Source organism: Caretta caretta, chromosome 10, assembly GCF_965140235.1.
Source record: "Caretta caretta isolate rCarCar2 chromosome 10, rCarCar1.hap1, whole genome shotgun sequence".
Classification (NCBI taxonomy): domain Eukaryota; kingdom Metazoa; phylum Chordata; order Testudines; family Cheloniidae; genus Caretta; species Caretta caretta.
The window spans coordinates 15,177,119-15,195,476 of NC_134215.1; the positions used below are offsets into that span (position 1 = coordinate 15,177,119).

The window sequence follows — 18,358 nt, forward strand, 5'->3', positions numbered from 1 at the left end:
TTCTTTGCCCTAAAGGGGCCTAAACCTAGTAGGGGAAGACCCACCATTAACATTTCCAGCTCCTTGCCCATTCGATGCTTAGCCTCAGGCAGAAAGGGGTTAAATAATCAGGGCCCTGCATACACTGTGGCACACCGGAAATTCTGTAATAGGTTGATAGGCATTTGAAGGTTTTAACTTATTAAAATGAGCAATTAATATTGAAAAAGCCCTCAGCATGTGAGCGCTTTCTAATGCGTTTCAGCCCACCAGGCAGTTTGACTTTCTACAGAATTCCAAGATGGTACACCAACATGGAATACATGACTCCGTACCTCCTCCTCCAGGGGTCACCTGCACTTTCCCTCAGGTCAAGAATGCTCTCCCTACCTTTTTGCCGTTCAAGCAATCTCTCACTTCAAAGAATTGGGAAGATTGGGATAGACTGCCTCTTCCGCCTTCCCCTTAGAGAACCACTGGCTGCTTATCAGGCACTCTGTCTCTCTAAAGCAGACAGTAGTAACCAATAGGCAGAATCTCAATGCTCTGCCTAGACAGGAGGCTCTCATGGGTCCAAGAAGAGCAAGAATACTAGTTTTGTGGCAGAACAGAGATTCCATGAGTGTAAATATGGGGCCCGGCAAACACTGCCCACTGCAATAGCAATTATTGTGATGTTGTTAGATGTCCACTTAAAAACAAACTGAGACAATTCTGATGACAGTCTAGGTCACTAGTGACCTGGGACAGATTCAGGCCAGTGACCTGGAATGGAAATATTCCAAGACTCTTAATTTCCTGAGAGCCAGGATAATTTTATTATAGAACAGTTTTAAATCAAAAGTAGCCGACATTTATTGTAGTTGCAAGCAACCAAACGCAAGCAGATGTGCTTTGAGAGAAATTTACCTTTTAAGATTTTGGATCATTTTTAAATGGCAAATTTAGCTATTAGTAAACTACGAACATAAGAATGGCCATACTGGATCAGACCAATGGTCCAGCTAGCCCAGTATCCTGTCTTCTTACAGTGGCTGGTCCAGACGCTTCAGAGGCAATGAACAGAACAGGGCAATTTATCAAGTGAACTATTACCTATTGTTCAGTCCCAGCTTCCGGCAGTCAGGTTTAGGAAAGCCGAGAGCATAGGGTTACATCCCTGACCATCTTGGCCAATAGCCACTGATAGAAAAGTTCTGAAGGACAGGGCCAATTCTTTTTTGAACGCAGTTAAACTTTTGGCCTTCTCAGCAGACTCTGGCAATGAGTTCCACAGGTTGACTGTGCATGGTGTGAAAAAAGTACTTTAAGTTTGCTTTAAACCTGCTGCCTATTTATTTCATTGGGTTACCTCTGGTTCTTGTGTTACTTCTAAGTCAAGGAAGAAAAGAATCCCCCCCCACACACACACACACACCACACTACACTACAGAGCATGAGTCATACTTAGATCTATCACCAATATGACCCAGATTCAACTGAAATTGTTTGTTAAGATAGTCTTACCTTGCTTGCGAGGATACCTGTATTATAATAGTGTTCATGATCAAGGGCACAAATTCAGCCACCACATTATGAATGTTCAGTTTGTAGAGCTAAAAAGAAATAACAACTTGAAAACAAAATCAAATACCTACATTTTTCACATTTGTGCTCAGCAAATTATTTGAGAGCACATCAGAATGGATCATCATCATCATGGTGGCTTTTGCCACAAGATCTTACATCCATTTTAACTAACAATCTGAATAAGCAATAATAAAATATTCACATGCAAGATATTGTACTAACCTGATACATTAGAACAACAATAATGGGAAGCTCAGCCAACACTTTCAAGGAGAGAGACCCTCTGGGAATTATAGAATGCTGAAAGAGGTAAAAATATTTTTAAAATTTTCATTCCTTTTCAAAAGAAAAAAGTACAAAAAAAACCTGATAATTAATCCCTTCATAAAAACATGTACATTATTTATCATTCCTTTTAATAATTAAACATTCAGGGTTAAACAATATTTAATTTCAGAGAGCATGATATTATATGGAAGCTTTATTCTTTGGCCAAACAAAAATTCTATGCAGACTTTTCTTGATCTGCAACTACATTTGCATTTTAAATGCAGCTTTGATAAGTACAACTCCCAACAGCAAGAAGAATGAGTCACACACACATTTTTAACAGAATATTTTTCAATATACCTGCTACTTTTGGGTAATTCAAGACATAGAATCATAGCCATTAGAGATGGTGCCACCTGCGAACTATCCCTTTAAGAGGGTTGGAGCTCAATTGCACCTGGGCTAGGCTTAGCCAATCTCCGGGGTGGAGGGAGTGAATACAATAGTCATGTGACAGAGCATGTGACTAAGAATCAGGCCTGCTAGGAAACATAAGAGCAGCTGGTGACCATTCAGGGAGAACAAACTCTGGAGGAACCACTCCATCAAAGAACAGGGAGCACTATCTGGAAAGGGTCAGTGAGGTGGCAGAGACTGAGTAACTCTCTAGAACTCCTAGGTAGAAGGCCCAGGAAAGAAGCCTGTTAGGAGCAAGAGCCAGCTAGGTAGGCTGGGTGAAAGGTGTGGGCTGTTTTGAACTTTGTGGTAATAAAATTCTCCCACAAGGGGAGAATTTTTGAGAAAACACTAACAGTGTGAAGTATGACTGACTGGGGAGGAAAGGGAAACTTAGGGTAGCAGCAGGGTCCAAAGCCAGACCAGGTAAACCCTACCACAGAGAGACTATATGCGCTAATAGGCTTTTTTTTTTTTTTTTTTAATTTTCTCCATCATGTGAGGTCACAACTTACACAGGGCCTGATCCAACTCCACATCAAGTCAATAGGAGTTTTTCTGTTAACTTCATTGGGAGTTGGCTGCCGGCAAATTATGCAATGTGCCCATTGTAAAAGGAGTATCTTCTGTTCCTACCTCTATGGCTAATAAGTTTGAATGCCTTTTATCTGTTTAGTTGTTTTCAGTAAGATTTTATCTTTAACATATAGACAATTTTACAGGTACTCAGTTTTTGAGGTCACCTGGTCAAAATACTCACTGTTCTTGTTTCACTGTCATCCCGTTCAGGATTTACTTTCACCGCAATTGTTGTGATCATACCAACCATTTCTGGGGAAGGAACAGTATTCTCTGGGATCACCTGAGGATTCTCAAAGTATCGATTCTACACACACACACATACACACACACACACACAAGGCAGAAATTTTAAAGAAGAGAAACAGATTTAAAAAATGTATTAAAGCTAATGTTAACAAAATGATACAATACTTAGGTCGAGAAAAGTGTCTGTACATCTGGGTATAGTGTTTAGACTATCCACAAATACAGGTTTGTTTTTAAAGTTATATGATAGAGTACATAATACATAGAGTACATAATCAGCAATAACCCAAATTTAGGTGAATAGATTTAACAATACAGTTTAGATATTAGAATCCGAATACTCGGGTACATCACTCATGAAAAGCTGTACAGAGATTTGGTTGTGGAAAGCAAAATATAATGAGTGGATATTGTCCCTCAGTAATTGAGAATTAGGTAGGTTGTCCATGAGGAAAGTATTTTGTAATACTACTAAATTCTTCAGAAAAGAGCTTACTTTCGTTTCTGGAGTTCTTCGGGGTGCTTCTGTGCGTATGGATCCCATTGTAGCTGTGAGCCCACAAACTCTGAACCACCAGTGTCCACTGGGACTGAACATTTGCTGGATACACCTTTGCATTCCCCAAAGAATATAAATAATGGAGCAGCCCCACTAAGTTCTTTCACTAATACAGAATAAGCAGGTAAGGACTCCACATGAGTGGGAAGGAGGACAGATGATGAGATCCATGTGGACAAAAACCATCTTCAAAGACTCCAGTTATTGTGAGGCAAGTAACCTCTCTTTTTTCTTCATGCATTTGTCCATACAGATCCCACAACAGGTGATTAAGTAGCAGTTACCTCTTAAGGAGGTTGGTGAGAGGAGCCCTACCTAAAAGTGACTGTAGGAGAGCCCTACCAAACTGAGCATCTGATCTTGAAACTGCCACAAAGGAGCAATGACAGCTAATTGGAGTTCTGTGCATACATTTAGCAATCTTATAAATCTCAGAAATAGTCTCCCCTGAAACAAGAAACAGAAGTTGACTGAGAACTAGTAGAGCACTTCTACCTTGAGAAGAAAGAGGTTGTTTGTTTAATGTATAGGAAATCTAAATGCAGACTGTAACCCACTTAAGAGTCTTTCAGAGAAAACAACCTGCACTGTAGACGTATCACCAAAAGCCACAAAAAGTCTGGATGATTTCAGAAATGGCTTTGTTCTGGAAAGATAAACGGACACAGCCTTAAGACTATCTAATAGTACGTCTACACTAGAAACGAAGCTGACCTATATTATATCGACTTACACTAGGAACGCTTGCACTGATCTAGGAGCGGTAGTGTGGGGAACTGAGCCCCAGCTGGCTGCCTCCCCTGTCTGCTCCCCATTCCCCGCCCGGAGTGGTGGGGAAGCCACCTGGGGCTCCTCACCCCTGGGGAGCAGGGTCCAGCTGACCCAGCTTCTCCTCCCAGCCCACTCCCTGCCAGGAGCCAGGCAGCCTTGTCCATTTCAGGGCTCCAGCAAGGAGCCCTGAAATTTACAAGACAGCCAAGGTTCCCAGCCAGGAATGGGGTACAGCCACCCAGCTCTCCTACCATGAAACTGACAAGACAGCCAACAGCCCATGTATGTAATGCAGTGTCTACACAGACACTGCGTCGCCCTAACAACACCAACTTAAGCCTCTCGTGAAGGTGGAGTTATGTCGCTGTAGTATGGCACTTACATCGGCGGAGCAAGGCTGTAGCATAGACACTGACATAATTAGGTAGATGTAAGGCAACTTCGGTAGGCAGACCTGGTCTATACTACAGAGTTATAAGTGTGTGGAGGTTCTCCTGACTTTCCTGTACAGGGTATTTAGGAAAAACTACAGTTAAGTGTATAAACTGCTTTATACAAAAATCTGAAACCACTTTTTAATGACCCTCAACAGATGGGTGATATGCTGATAAAGTGGTCGCATGACTCAGAGTTAATCTACAGTCCCAAGTGTTTCAAAGGCAAATAGTCCAAAAGAGCTGGAATAGAAGGGCTGAATGTGTCTCAATGGACCACAACAAGAAACAACTTTTTAGCTTGAAACACACTTCTCAGAGGCCTTTTTGCTCTGGATCAAAAGCTCTTGTACAGCCACTATCTAAAGACCTTAGTCAGCTGGTCACATGTAGAGACGCCAGGTCGGTGTGCAGCACCAGGCCTTGTTTCTGCAGAATGACATCTGGGAGGTTTAGTAGCAGAAGTGGCCCGATTGATAGATGTATCATGTCAGAATACCAGAACTGATCCAGCCAGGCTGGAGCTATCATTCCCACCTGGGCTTTGTCCTGAAATATCTTTCTAAGGACTTTGGGAATTAATGAAATAGAGAAACACTTTAGCAGGTTCTTCTCCCACCAAATCAGAAATACAACTACCATAGATCCTGAACTCACTCCTCTTTGGGAAGAGAACATTGGAGACTTTGTGTTCACACTGGTAGCAAACAGGTCCAACAAACAGGGAACTCTCTATTTAGCAACACTTGATTTAGAACAGTCTTTCAACTCCCACTCACATGTGAATCGTGACAGAGCTCTTTCTGCTTAGATGATCTGCCAAATACTTCTGGGTACCTGACAGACGGAGAGCTACTAGGATGATCTTATGTAGGATGCAGCATTCTCATAGATGTATCACTTCCTGACAGAAGTGGCATGATCTCACTCCCGCTGGACTCTTCATACAACAAATATCTTGATGGACAATGCAACAGCTTTGAGTGGTGGTGCCCAGAAGGAGAAGCAGAAATGCCTTCCAGGCTAGATGAATGGCCCTCAGCTCCAGTACATTTATGTGTAACAGGCTCTGCTTAGGATCACTTGCCTTGTATTCGGAGGAAGTCCACATGCGCACCTCAGCATCGTTTGAATGCATCCATCACAAGAGTTTAAGGGGGTGGTGGATGAAACATAATTCCCTGGCAGATTTTTAAGGGTCTATCCACCAAAGCAGAGATGTTAGCACTTTTGGTAGCACTCCTAGAGGCAAGTCCATGTTGTATCTGACTGGCTCATAAACTGTTCTTAACCAACTCTGAAAAGACTGGAGGACTTATGGAGTCACATAAGTAAAGCTGCCATATGACCCAGTAAACTGAGGCAGAATCTTACTGACGTTCTCAGATGAGATCGAAGGTATGAAATGAGGTGACTCGTGAAAAGAAGTCTTTGTTTAGGAATGTATGCTATTGCCAATGTGAAGTCCAGCACCACCCATATAAATGTTGTGGATTCAGTAGGGGTGAAATCGGACATGTCTCAACTGATGTTAAGGCCTTGTCTGGAAAACAACTGTAGAACTGTGTGAACATCCCTAGTGACCTGGTGTGATGCATCTCCTGATCTCGATGATTATCTAGCAGGGCATCTATGTCAGCCCTCTTGGATGTGGCTGTTTTAGAAAGTGTGGGCTGCCACAGACCCTTGGCTATCTTGAGAATGCCTTTATTAATAGGCATGGCTAAGCAACCCTGGGAAATGTCAAATAATTTAGGAGAGCTCTCTTAAAATGATCTCAAGCAGAAACTCTCAAGTGTCCACTACTCTTCTAAGGAGATCTTGAACTAGTGATGTAAAATACTAAACTGTTAACTGGTAAGTATTAGTGTTACTGGTTAACCAACCCTAACCATTAATCCACAGCCCCGGGCCGGCCGACTGGCTGACCCCCAGCCCTGGGCTCCTCTCCCTTTAATCAGTTAACCGATTAAACAATTTTAATCATTTAAACAATTAACTTTTTACAGATATTTACATCTCTATCTTGCATGGCCTTAAAATGGTCTATTTTTGACGTAGTAGATGGTGTCACACCTTCATCAGGCAACAAAGCCGATATGACCAGATTGGTCCTCATATTCCTTGAGGAGGTCTTCCTCATCACTATACAGTTTCTGTTTAGAACCACGAAGAAGCTCTTGGAGCAATGACTGACATGGGGTGTGGGTTTGTTTGGGGTTGTTTTGTTGTGGAGGGGTGGTTTTTTAGGAAGACGACAACCTTATTCTAGATCTTGATGCAGCTGTATATGGCACAGAGCAGGGAATGGCTGAGGACTCCACACAGAACATTAAGGCCACTGCGTCCCAGAAGGTAAAGGCATATGGTGCCAAAGAGATGGGAACCAAGGAACATGACAGAAGCATGAGATCCGTGACTCCTTTTAAAGGTTTCTCTCAGGAACCACTCTGAGAAATGAGAAGATCTCCTAGGAGAACAACATCTGCTGCCAACATCTTCTGCCTTATGAAGATAAGCAGAATCCTTCTAAAGGAGGTGCAGATATTTAAAAGTGTAGAAACATAAACTCAGAACCCCTTGGTATGAAAGGTAGACACTACTACCATAGAGGATCAATGCAGACAGGTTCATCTTCGGTACTCTGGACTCCAAGCAGAGGTTTGGATATCACAGATAAAGAGAGAGATTCAGCAAAGGGGATTCCAGTTCCAGGGTGATAGCTAGATCTGCAGAAGATTTAAAAATAGCCTGGGAAGAAAGAGGAGGTAGTACCGATGCCAATGATACTGTGACCAATGGTTCCAGTGCAGCTGCCTCGGCAGATATCTTCTTATCACAATGCAGTGATTTGGTGGCATACAGTACACCAATGCCAAATGTACTTAAGAAACAGTCCTGATCAATAAAGACATATGCTGCAACCCTGCATCAAAAGAATAGGGTTTCACAGAATCATGGCACCAATGCGAGTTTGAAGGAATAGCCTTAGGCAACTCAGAAGCAGACTTTTACCCTTCCTCTTGGCCAGTACCAGCGATACAGATTGGTGCCAAGCTGCCTCCAGAGATCTCTGCTTTTTCAAAGTCACATTGGTACTGTGATTCTTCAAAAAGCCTGAAATCCTGTTCACCTCATTTCTCTTTTTCTTAAGAGCAAATAGAAGGCTCAATGTTTCAGGGACTCCCAGAATCAAAAGACCTCTTAGCCCCCCAAGTTGCATCTTTTGTAGCCAAAGCACAAGCTGAAACAAGTTCATAAGCAGAAGCAGACTGCTCTCGGGCAGGAATCTCACAGTCAAAATCTTATCTTTTCCAGCAAAAACAGCACCAAGCAGTCATCACGTTCCTTGTGTGTTTTCAAAAAGAGGGTTATAAATAATATAGTTGTTTGAGGTAGGAGATTCCCCTAAACAAAAAAGGCACTTTATATGTGTATCATTCATTGGCATAGCTGTCTCGCAGGCAGGGCAGATCTCAGCTATCAGACCTGAGACTTGGAAAGAAAACAAGGAGTCTTTCGGAGGAGGTAGAGGAGTTAGTCAACCAGCTTAAATGAAACAAGAAAAAAGTTACAGGGGCTGCAGGGGGTGGGGCACAAAACTAACTATAAAACCCTAATCCTATCCCCAAGAGCTATAGGGAAGCAGAAAGACATTGTGCATCAACTCAGTGCCTTGGCCAGTAAGCGAGTGATGGATGGGGTTGCTCCATTTTTATACCTTTATTGTAGGTGGCATAAGAGAGTACAGGACACATGGGCAGCTCCGAAGGAAACAGATGTCTAGAAGATTCTAGACACGCACACGAAGCACTCACACCTACAGTGGGATCTTTGTGGACATAGACTTAAAGAAGCTGAAATTCTGTAGATTAAACAATGTTATTAAAACACAGGGCCACTAATAGGGTTATAGGGCCTAGCATTACTGCAACTGCATCTGTGGAGTCCATGCCTGAGCTGCAGTATCTCTAAGACCCCACATCACGGATGCTGCTCTCTTCCTATGTTAGTGGAAAGGCTGACTTACAACACACTGAAAGCGACAAAAACCAATCTATTTCATGATGGCAAATATCAAAATACTGTGTGATTGAACATGCCAAAAACAGGTTTCACACTTCCTATTACTAGCGAAGTGTTTATCACACTAAGTCTTGAACATAAGATTAAACTACAGAGTACTAATACTCTCATTTTACTCACTATTGATTGAAATAGTAGTCTCTCTACGTTCAACTCTAGTTATTAAGCAGTTAAGAAAAGGCTCAAATCAGATATTTGAGTCAGGGCGCACTTACAAATGCATGCCTCCAAACACTAGGTATTGTCCGAGGCATAGCAGCTGATTTCTTCAAAATATACTTTGTGTGTTTGAGTCTAGAATTAGGCTCTAAGTCAAAAAAATGAAGAATCCCTGACCAAACTAATAGTGACTTCACTTTCTAACGCTAGTTAGATTGTGTTCTAAAATGGAGGTTAATCAGAATGTAAGAACTCAATAGAAGTCTGCTAATTTCTCCCTTTTTAAAATGTAATATTTGTTATATAGTTTATTTTCTTTAAACAGCATTAGTTACATGTCACTAAATTTAAAAAAGTCATTTTATAATTAGCACAAATTAAAACAAGAAGTACCACTTTCAGACACAGTGTAATCACAGGGAATAAGACTTACCACTACTTTTGGAAGTTCCTTGTAAATCTGTTTCACAAAGTCCAAAAAATGATGAATCTAGGAAGAAAAGAACATTAAGTTTACTAGAGAATGAGGCAGAAGAAGGGGGAATCAATTTCATTACTTTAAGATCCTTGTATCAATACTGGGGTGTGGGGGGAAAATGTACTCAAGAATCTTTTGTTAAATTACTTACTGTCAACAGATTAAATTTCACTTAAGTATGCGGGTGAATCCTCAAAAATTTAAAATGGATTGAGGAGATACTTTTGGAGAGTTTCTTTTGACTACTAAGCCAGTTTACTGTCAACATTAAACTTGAAAAGCAGTAGAAAGACACTCACAATAATAATTCAAACACAGATACACCATCAGTACATTATTCCAAAACCATTAAATCCTCTCAATAGTGGGATGCGGGAAGAAGAGATACTACAGTTTTGGTTTTCTAGTTCTTGTAAGATACTCATAACCCTAGTAACAGAGTACAGTATAAGAACTTACATAGATTGCAGACTTTCTTCTTGCTCCTATTCTGGTTTTCTTCCCCTCTCTCAGAACAAAATACCCCCAATTTTTCTTCTCCTCTCATGGATTCCCTCTTTTTGGTGGTCCACCTCCATATCCTGAAATGTTGGTCCTCCACCTTCCCCCACTCATCCAGAATCTTCTGGTCCCCCATCCCATGTTGTTCTGCCTTTCAATCCTTATCTTTCATTTGGAATGTTTTGGACTGCCACCTCCCTTCTATGTATTTATTTTCCTTCTGACTTTTCCCCAAGGTCATGCTGGTACCACAGTTTCCGCACACAGAATTCTAGCAGAAATAATATCATCAGAGTGAAACTGACACAGCTAGTCAGTTGCATATTTGGTTAGAACAGCAGGTTGTTACTCCACTGCAATAAATCTAGGCAGATGGCTCATAAGGAGCAAAACTGATGCTGCTCCAGAGTAAAACCATTGAGCCTGTAAACCCTGGATCAATCCTTGTCTACAGCATTAACTCTCAGGAGAATTTTTAAAATGCAGGATACCCACAGCATATTAATGCCTATAAAACACTGAGCGCAGTGCACGAATATTTCTGGCATATTCATCAATTAAATATGCCAGAAATAGATCAAGTAGAGTAACTCTTCAACATCACATAATAAAATACAACTCACTTCTTGGGTGATTGGTGGCCGGAACTGTTTGTGTAGTTCAATAATTATTCTCAAACAAATAAGTACATTTTCTTCATTCTCTGTCTGGAAAACATTTGTTTAATTAGCCCATTGTTGTATTCTTAAACAACTTCATTAAATATATATTATATAGCTCTAATTTAATCTTGGCAACCTAGAAAGTTTCTGCCTAATATAAACTGCCACAAGGAAAACATCTCATTTTTGACAGGTTACTTATCAGAGCCCAGTCTTGCAATCTGTGTCTATGGTTATCCCATTAAAATGTCAATGGAAATACTGAGTCTGTATATTTGGCAAGATCAGGCCTCAATCCTGCAACCTGCTCTACTTCAGCAGATCCCTTTGCAAAGCCCCATTGATTAACCAAAGTCAGTAGGGCTCCTTACAGGGACAGTGATCCTTTCACACAGAGCAGGTTACACTGGGCCTCACTTATCAATAATTTAAATTCTATGCAAGAAAGAATCTGAAGGATTTAAAATGGGCCACTGGCCCTCTCCTCTTTACTTATGTAATGAGCTAGTCTAGAAAAAATGTTCTTTCATGACATCTTACCTTGAGTAAGCTATCAAGAACAGTTCTGTGTCTCAGTAAAATCCTAACAAACATTTCAAGAGTCTACATAAGGGTAAAATAGAACCCAGATATGTTATATCTCAAACCAACATCATACAGTGAAGACTAATCAACTGCCCCTCCCCTCCTGTCCCAGCAGCTCAAACAATGCAATTATTAACAATAGAACAACACCATCCCAAAGTGACTCTAAAGATTATCTAACCCCAAGCATCAGTGTAGTCAGAATTCTACCCTAATATATTTGGGGAGGAGGAGAAAGAGAAATCTTTCTCCAAATCTGAAGCACAGTTTTAACAAAGTGAAATCAATAAAAATACCTCTAGAAATCTAAACATCACAGACAAGACATTTTTGGTATGCGGACGAAGATGTTCATTTGTTGGTATTCTATGAATTATTTCAAGAACTAGTTTACGCAATTGCTGGAAAACAAAATGAACAAAGATATCCATTAGAACTTAAATAAGCAAAACTTTGAAAGGACAATCCTTAATCATTTAAAAAAAAAGATTTCTTGTTCAAGTCAAATATTTAATGTGTTAATTCACTAAAATGACAAATTACATGCTTTTTTAAAAAAAAAACTTTTTTCTTCAAATAGATTAAATGCCTATATAAGTATACATAGTAATTTCTTCTAATGTTCAACTATTTGGCTAGAAAGCATGGCACAAATTTAATTTGCATTCTTAAGCTGCAATTTAAATTAAAAGAATGATAAAAATATTCTGGTAACTATTTGACAGTAAAGCTTCAACTTTTGCCTTTAACTCTGAAATGCAAACTTAGTTGTGATCACCTCTCAGTAATAGAGCCAACTGTAACATGTACACTACTTTTAAGTGATAGAAGAGAGGGTATTAAAGTACATGTTTGAAAAACAGAATAGCCAACTTTATTTAACAAGTATCTTACTGAGAGGAGCACAGACTTTTTCAATTCTGCCTCTTTGTGTATATATATAAAAAACATATATTCAAAAAGCACTCTCTCTAATCTCACACATTTCTGAATTGGTAAATTCAAACTGCACAAAAAGATAACCGTTGCTTTGTACAGAGTACCTGTGCTGGTTTTTCCTGAAGAAACTGCACCTCTCCATCCTGCAGAAAGGTGAGAAATCGAGGGATGATGTGTTCCAGGAATGTAGAATACTGAGGGGATGATGTTACATTCTAGTTATTAAAAGAAAAAAAATACTTTCTTTGAGCAGAGGAGGAATATTCTCATTTCAAGTGTAATTTAAGCAAGTTACTTGTAATACACATGCTACACAGACTGCCATCAAAATATAGAACCACTGAAAAAGCTTTTTTTAAAAAAAAAAAAAAAACCAAATCTTTAAAGTATTAGCAATCAACCATCTTCTGACAGAAAGGAAGTTAAAACTGACATTAAAAATGAATAAAATTGAACACAGGAAAAAATACCCCAGAAAGGGAAGGCTAACACCTTACTCACATTTAGAAAAACTGCTCAAATACTGTAAATGTTACCATTTCAAATGAAAGGGCTGACTAAATTCCTGGATGTAGTGAACTCACTTGTTCAATGACATTCAAGCCTTCTCACCCACAACTAAGTAAAGATTACAGTTATTTATACAGGCATATGTACCACAAAAGTTAGAATTAAACATTTCTACTTCTTTTTATTGTGAGGACTGATCTCATGCTGCTGTTTTGTTTGCTATGAAGTTGGGAACAGTATCAGAGGAGCAAGTTGCCTCCACTTATAAGTGCTGCACTTAATTCAGAAGTCTAGTTTACCCATCCTAATCGTTACTTGGAAACTCTTAGCTATATTCAACAAAACAATAGTATTAGGTAAACTTCAAAAGTACACCAGAATGCCTCTAACACAAATATTTAGGTTAGGGCATGAATAAGAATGCAATATTTTATTAATTATAGTTAAATAAGTAAACTGTTTATTCACATCCCTCCTTTACACACACACACACACACACACACACACACACAGAGAACAAGTTATACAACCAATTTTATTATTTGATTTGTGGTAGAGCTTAGAGACCCCAGTCATAAACCAGGAAGATCCCAATATACTAGGCATTGTGTAAAGACAGTCTCTGCCCCAAAGAGCTTACAATGCAAGCGTAAGACTGCAGGTAGATACAATAGGAGGACTGCAGAGAAACAGTTTAAAACTTGTTAAAATTAAAAGGGCACTTATCAGCCAAGACTCAGCAGCAGAAGCAGGAACTGCAGGCCTGTCCCTGCTCCCTTCCAAAACCAAGAAAGGAGTTGCCCATCCGGTACCTCTTCTTCTCCTCTGTCCTACGGTCTCTCCCTTTTTGACCAAACTCTCCTTCTGGTTATGTTTCTCACTCCCCAGCCCTACAGAAGAACTGGGAGAGTGCAGGCTAACCCTGCTCCCCCCAGCACACTGAAGAGATCAGAGAAGAGAAGACACCCTTCAACACCTCTGACAGGCATGAAATCCATGATGCTTTCTGGCCTGCACCAACCAGTGCAAGAAGCAAAAGCTACCACACAGCCACAAGTCTTGCTCCTGCTTTATAAAGACTTCTTCCCATGTATCTTCACTAAGAAGCAGAAAAGTGAAATTAACAGGACTCTGGTCAATTTCAGAATTGCTCTTCAGGGCCTTTTAGGGCAAAGCTGTCAAGAATCTAGTCAATGTCAGACTCCCACTACTGCACAAAAAGAGAGGAGTAGCAGCAGAGGCAGACACCGGAGCAACTCAGGAGAGACAGGCTCAAAAACAGAGGATGGGGAGGTACTCAAGACCTCTTAGCTCTCTCCCAACTTTGCAGCGGCCAAGAAGCTCTAGAACAGGTGGAAGAGAAAAACATTCTCCCTTCCTGCAGCAATTTTTGAAGAATGACACTCCAAATTCATCCATCACATACTTGCAAGAGACTGATATGAAAGACTGCCACAGATGTCAACAGAGTTGTGTAGGCAAAAAAATATATATGTATTCAGGTAAAGAAGTATTGCCTACATTCTTTCAATATTTGACTTTGTATTTAACACTATCTTCTCTATGGTGGAGCTATATTAGCTTGAGTTGTGTGCCCCTAGTTTAAGCAGCGTTAGGTCACATCAGTACTTGGATGAGAGATCTCCATGGATAACCCGGGGCAACAGGAAGTGGTGCAGCAGTTCATTCAACAGCAATGTCAGAGATTACCATTCTGTAGGATGTACCTTTGTGTAAGACATAGAACAGAGGTCCTCAGCACTGGTCATTAAACATCATGTGGCATTTTTCATTAATGTGGATATTCTTGCCCGAATGCCCCAGATTAAATTCTATTTGGCTAATGTACCTAGAATTCAGTACTTCTAAATAAAACCCAATACATAAGAATGGGGGAATTCCATTCAGAGTTTAGTGTAATATAATGGTGTCATTTCTTGAACAAACAATCATAGAATATCAGGGTTGGAAGGGACCTCAGGAAATCATCTTGTCCAACCCCCTGCTCAAAGCAGGACCAATCCCCAATTCTTGCCCCAGATCCCTAAATGGCCCCCTCAAGGATAAAACTCACAACCCTGGGTTTACCAGGCCAATGCTCAAACCACTGAGCTATCCCTCCCCCAAAACCTAGCATCTAATATTTCTACCTGGTACCTCTTAATAATATGTCTAAACTATTTTCTCCTGCCCAGCTGAATCCTGTGGCCCTCCAGGAATTGAAAAGGGTCAATGCTGTCACCTCCACTTCATTGCAATCCTCAAGGAAGGAATCCCCACTTGACAACTCATCCTCACCTCTAAACTATTGCATATCTCAATACATAAAAGCCACACAGCCCGAAACTTCAAAAGAGCTAAATGTACACCTGAACTCAGTTAAAGAAACAATTCCACAGACAAAGTTATCAGGTTACGCAGTGAACACTGGAGAGGTAAAATTCAAATACATTTTTGAATAAAGAAACTAATCAAACTTACTTACTGAACAAAGATTTTCTATTTAAACAATTATTTGGGGGGGGGACCCCAGGAGGGACACAACCTACAATTCTCTAATAACTCTGCTAATAAATTTCAAGTGAGACATGTAATGCATTCTAAAAATGAAATAAGGTTTTTCTTAAACACAAAACCAATGAGTAATGGCTGTTAATAATTAGTATATGTTTGAATCTAAGTAAACAACAAACAAAACAAGACCAGAAATCCAGATTGCATACACACCAAGAACAAGAAATATTGCATTTAAATCATTCAAGAAGTACGCTAATTTTATAATTACCTCAAAATTCTCACTGACTTCTTGCATCATTTTCAATTTTGTTTCATCAGCTGAAAAATCGCAAATTCAAGTGAATAATTAAATATGCGAAAAAAGCCAGACAAATACCATCAACATTCACAGGTGAAAGAAGCAATCAGATCTTATCAGTTTAGCTATCATTGCCCAGTTGTAAGGTACTCATTTCTCACAATCACACAATTTCATACTCACACTTCACACTCACACACTTCTCTCTAAGGCTCAAGTAAATAATGCTCATCATTTTGCTTCTTCAAACATCAAGGATCAAAGAAAATGCAAAGCGAACCCCCTGCAAGTTTACCAACCAACTCAGTAGACAATATTACAGAACTCCTTGAAGCAAATGAGTAAAGAAGAATTACATTTCCTTAATAAATGGAAAATAAACTTACGTGTATTAATATCTGTTAGAGCAGCCACAAACTGCAGGTATTTCTTCATCAAAGTGGTTTGGTCAACCACAGTGGGCCCTTGTGTCGAAACAAAGGCCATTTTTCTTCTGGACCAGATTAGAGTTTATTAAAAAACTGGGGGCGGGGAGGAGGGGAATCAGCCCACCTACAAAAACAAAAAACATTGTAAGTAGGACTACTTACTGGTGGATACACCTTCATCTAGATTTATTCCTATGACATATTATTTTAAAGGAGCACCATTAATTTAAAAATCATATTTGTTTACATGTATTTAAGCCTATAACCACAACTCATAACATCTAACTAACTGAAAAAAAAATCAGATAAAAATTGTTACTGAGTCTTTTACAGAATTGCATATAGTCAGTTTTCCCTCTTGTTTGTGTGGATCTATCAAATGGCAACAGGGGAGAGAAACATTTTAAAAGATTAGGAAAATACAGTGGAAAAGACAAAAACTAGCAAGGGAACTCAGAGGTGGGAGCACAACATAAACTTCTTTTAACAGCATTCTTTAACGTGACTAGATTTCAAGTTGATAATGTCCTTTTAAGTATCTCTCAACAAGGTTTCAGGGTACCTGAAGCAAGCTTTTCCACAAACATGATCTGAGTTTCCAATATGTAATAAAACTTGAAAGCAGTAGTTTCAGTTGGTTTTAGTTTTCATTGTCTGTCACAGAGCTTTACTGCTGAACTCATTTCACAATCCATGCTTACTTTCTGTCACATCTGACATCTTAATTTGGTTTAGCTTTCAGATCAATCTACATTTCAATAAAAATACACCTCACTTTTACAGCGGCTTTCATCTTAATATCTTTGCAAATATTGATTAAATGTCACAAAACTCCTGTAAAGTTTTGTGACAATTGGTCTACCCATTTTACAGATAAGGGAGCCCCCAGGGGAAGAGAGAGGCTCTGTGATTTGCCCAAAGGGGGAGGAAGCTCATGACAGCACTGGAAATACAACCTAGAAGTCTCAGCTCCTCTCTCTACCCTTACCTTCTCTGTCTCGGTGGCTCTCTCCTGACTGAGGGGGGCACTTTCTCTTTGATTGGACTCCATCTATGCTGACCCCATGCCAGCCAGTGCTCTGGCCCTGTAATTGTGTGAATCCTGTTACGGATTTTAAAAACATGCACAAAGGCGATATTGCATCCAGCTCCTTCTACCAAGCCCCATTTCCTCTCAGGTCCAAGTTCTTGACATCTGTGCCATCTGCCTAACCCTTCAGGCCAGAGCTCCTGACCCTCCCTCAGATCCCACAGCCCCACCAGGGCTAGGACCGCCCACTCCTCAGATCCCTGCCCCCCACCAGGGTAGGGCCTCCCCACTGCCAGATCCCTGCCCCCCAGCAAGGCAGGGACTCTCCCCCCCCGCGACAGACCCCTGCCCCCTACCATTAGGGCAGGGTGTCGTCTCCCCTCCGCGCCAGATCCCCTCCCCCTCACACAGGCCGGCCGGGCAGGGCCTCCCCACCCCACGACAGGGCCTCTGCGGGACGTGACTGCTCGGCCCCAGGCTCTACCCCGGCACCACGCCCCCCCCCCCGGGCCTAGTCCCCGGCCGAGCCCTACCTCCCCCGCGTCTGGTCTGTCCCCCGGGCTGCTGCTGCCGCCGCGGCCCGCCCCGGCCCCTACCTGCCCGCCCCGGCCCCCGGCTCGCGCGAGTCCCTCCTTTGTCGCCTCCAGCCTGAGCCCGCAGCCGGGCGCGGCGCATGGGCACCCAGCGCACGACGGAAGCTGCCGAAGTTCAGTTCCGGCCGCCGCCGCCTGCAAACGGCTTCGCTCCCCGCCGCCCCCTGCGCATCGCTGCCCAGCCTCTCTCCAGCACCCCCCACCCGGCCCCTCGGCCGCCCCGGCCCGGCCCCGCCCCGCCCGAACCAGTCAGCCAGCGGGGGGCCCGGGGCTGCCCAGCCCCAATGCCCCCGGCCAGGCACCAAGAGCTCCGGCCTCCCAACCCCCGCGCGACGGGCGAGAACCCGGCGCAGGGCTCCCAGCCCAGCCCAGTCCCTCCGGCCACAAGCTGGTGGCGGCGGCGCGGCCGATGGCATCCGCAGCCCCTCCAGCTCGGGCCCGGGCTTGTCGGTTACCCACGCACCGGCGTTTACCCTCGGAAGCTGCGGAGCCCGTCAGTTCCCAGCAGCAGGCCCACCGTGACCTCCCGGGCAGAGCCGCCCCTCCCGCTGCGGAGCCGCCCTGCTGTTAAAGCCACAGCTTCTGCCGGCAAAGACGGGCTCCGGAGCGGTCGCCCCTGTTAGTCTGTATCCGCAAAAAGAGCCGAGGAGGCCTCGTGGCACCTTCGAGACCAACACCTGTATTTGGGCATAAGCTTTCCTGGGCT

At 42.0% G+C, this 18,358-nt stretch overlaps 1 protein-coding gene across 11 annotated transcripts in view; it reads right to left on the minus strand.

Annotated features, from left to right (window-relative positions):
* TRRAP (transformation/transcription domain associated protein) overlaps positions 1–18,191 on the minus strand; it is a 155,550-nt gene extending 137,359 nt beyond the window's left edge. For 4 of the 11 annotated variants that reach the window (XM_075132696.1, XM_075132695.1, XM_075132694.1 and 1 more), the window contains exons 1-11: positions 17,656–17,785; positions 17,018–17,114; positions 15,988–16,153; positions 15,572–15,621; positions 12,381–12,491; positions 11,634–11,738; positions 10,714–10,797; positions 9,545–9,601; positions 3,035–3,160; positions 1,771–1,848; positions 1,486–1,574 (exon numbers count right to left, since the gene is read on the minus strand). In XM_075132696.1, coding sequence (XP_074988797.1) covers positions 1,486–1,574; positions 1,771–1,848; positions 3,035–3,160; positions 9,545–9,601; positions 10,714–10,797; positions 11,634–11,738; positions 12,381–12,491; positions 15,572–15,621; positions 15,988–16,087 — 800 coding nt within the window. In that variant the 5' untranslated portion in view covers positions 16,088–16,153; positions 17,018–17,114; positions 17,656–17,785. Of the gene's footprint in view, positions 1–1,485; positions 1,575–1,770; positions 1,849–3,034; positions 3,161–9,544; positions 9,602–10,713; positions 10,798–11,633; positions 11,739–12,380; positions 12,492–15,571; positions 15,622–15,987; positions 16,154–17,017; positions 17,132–17,655; positions 17,787–18,115 lie in introns of those variants that run through there. The other 7 variants (XM_075132693.1, XM_075132687.1, XM_075132690.1 and 4 more) reach the window with 6 other exon arrangements.
* Positions 18,192–18,358: the final 167 nt, after the last annotated feature.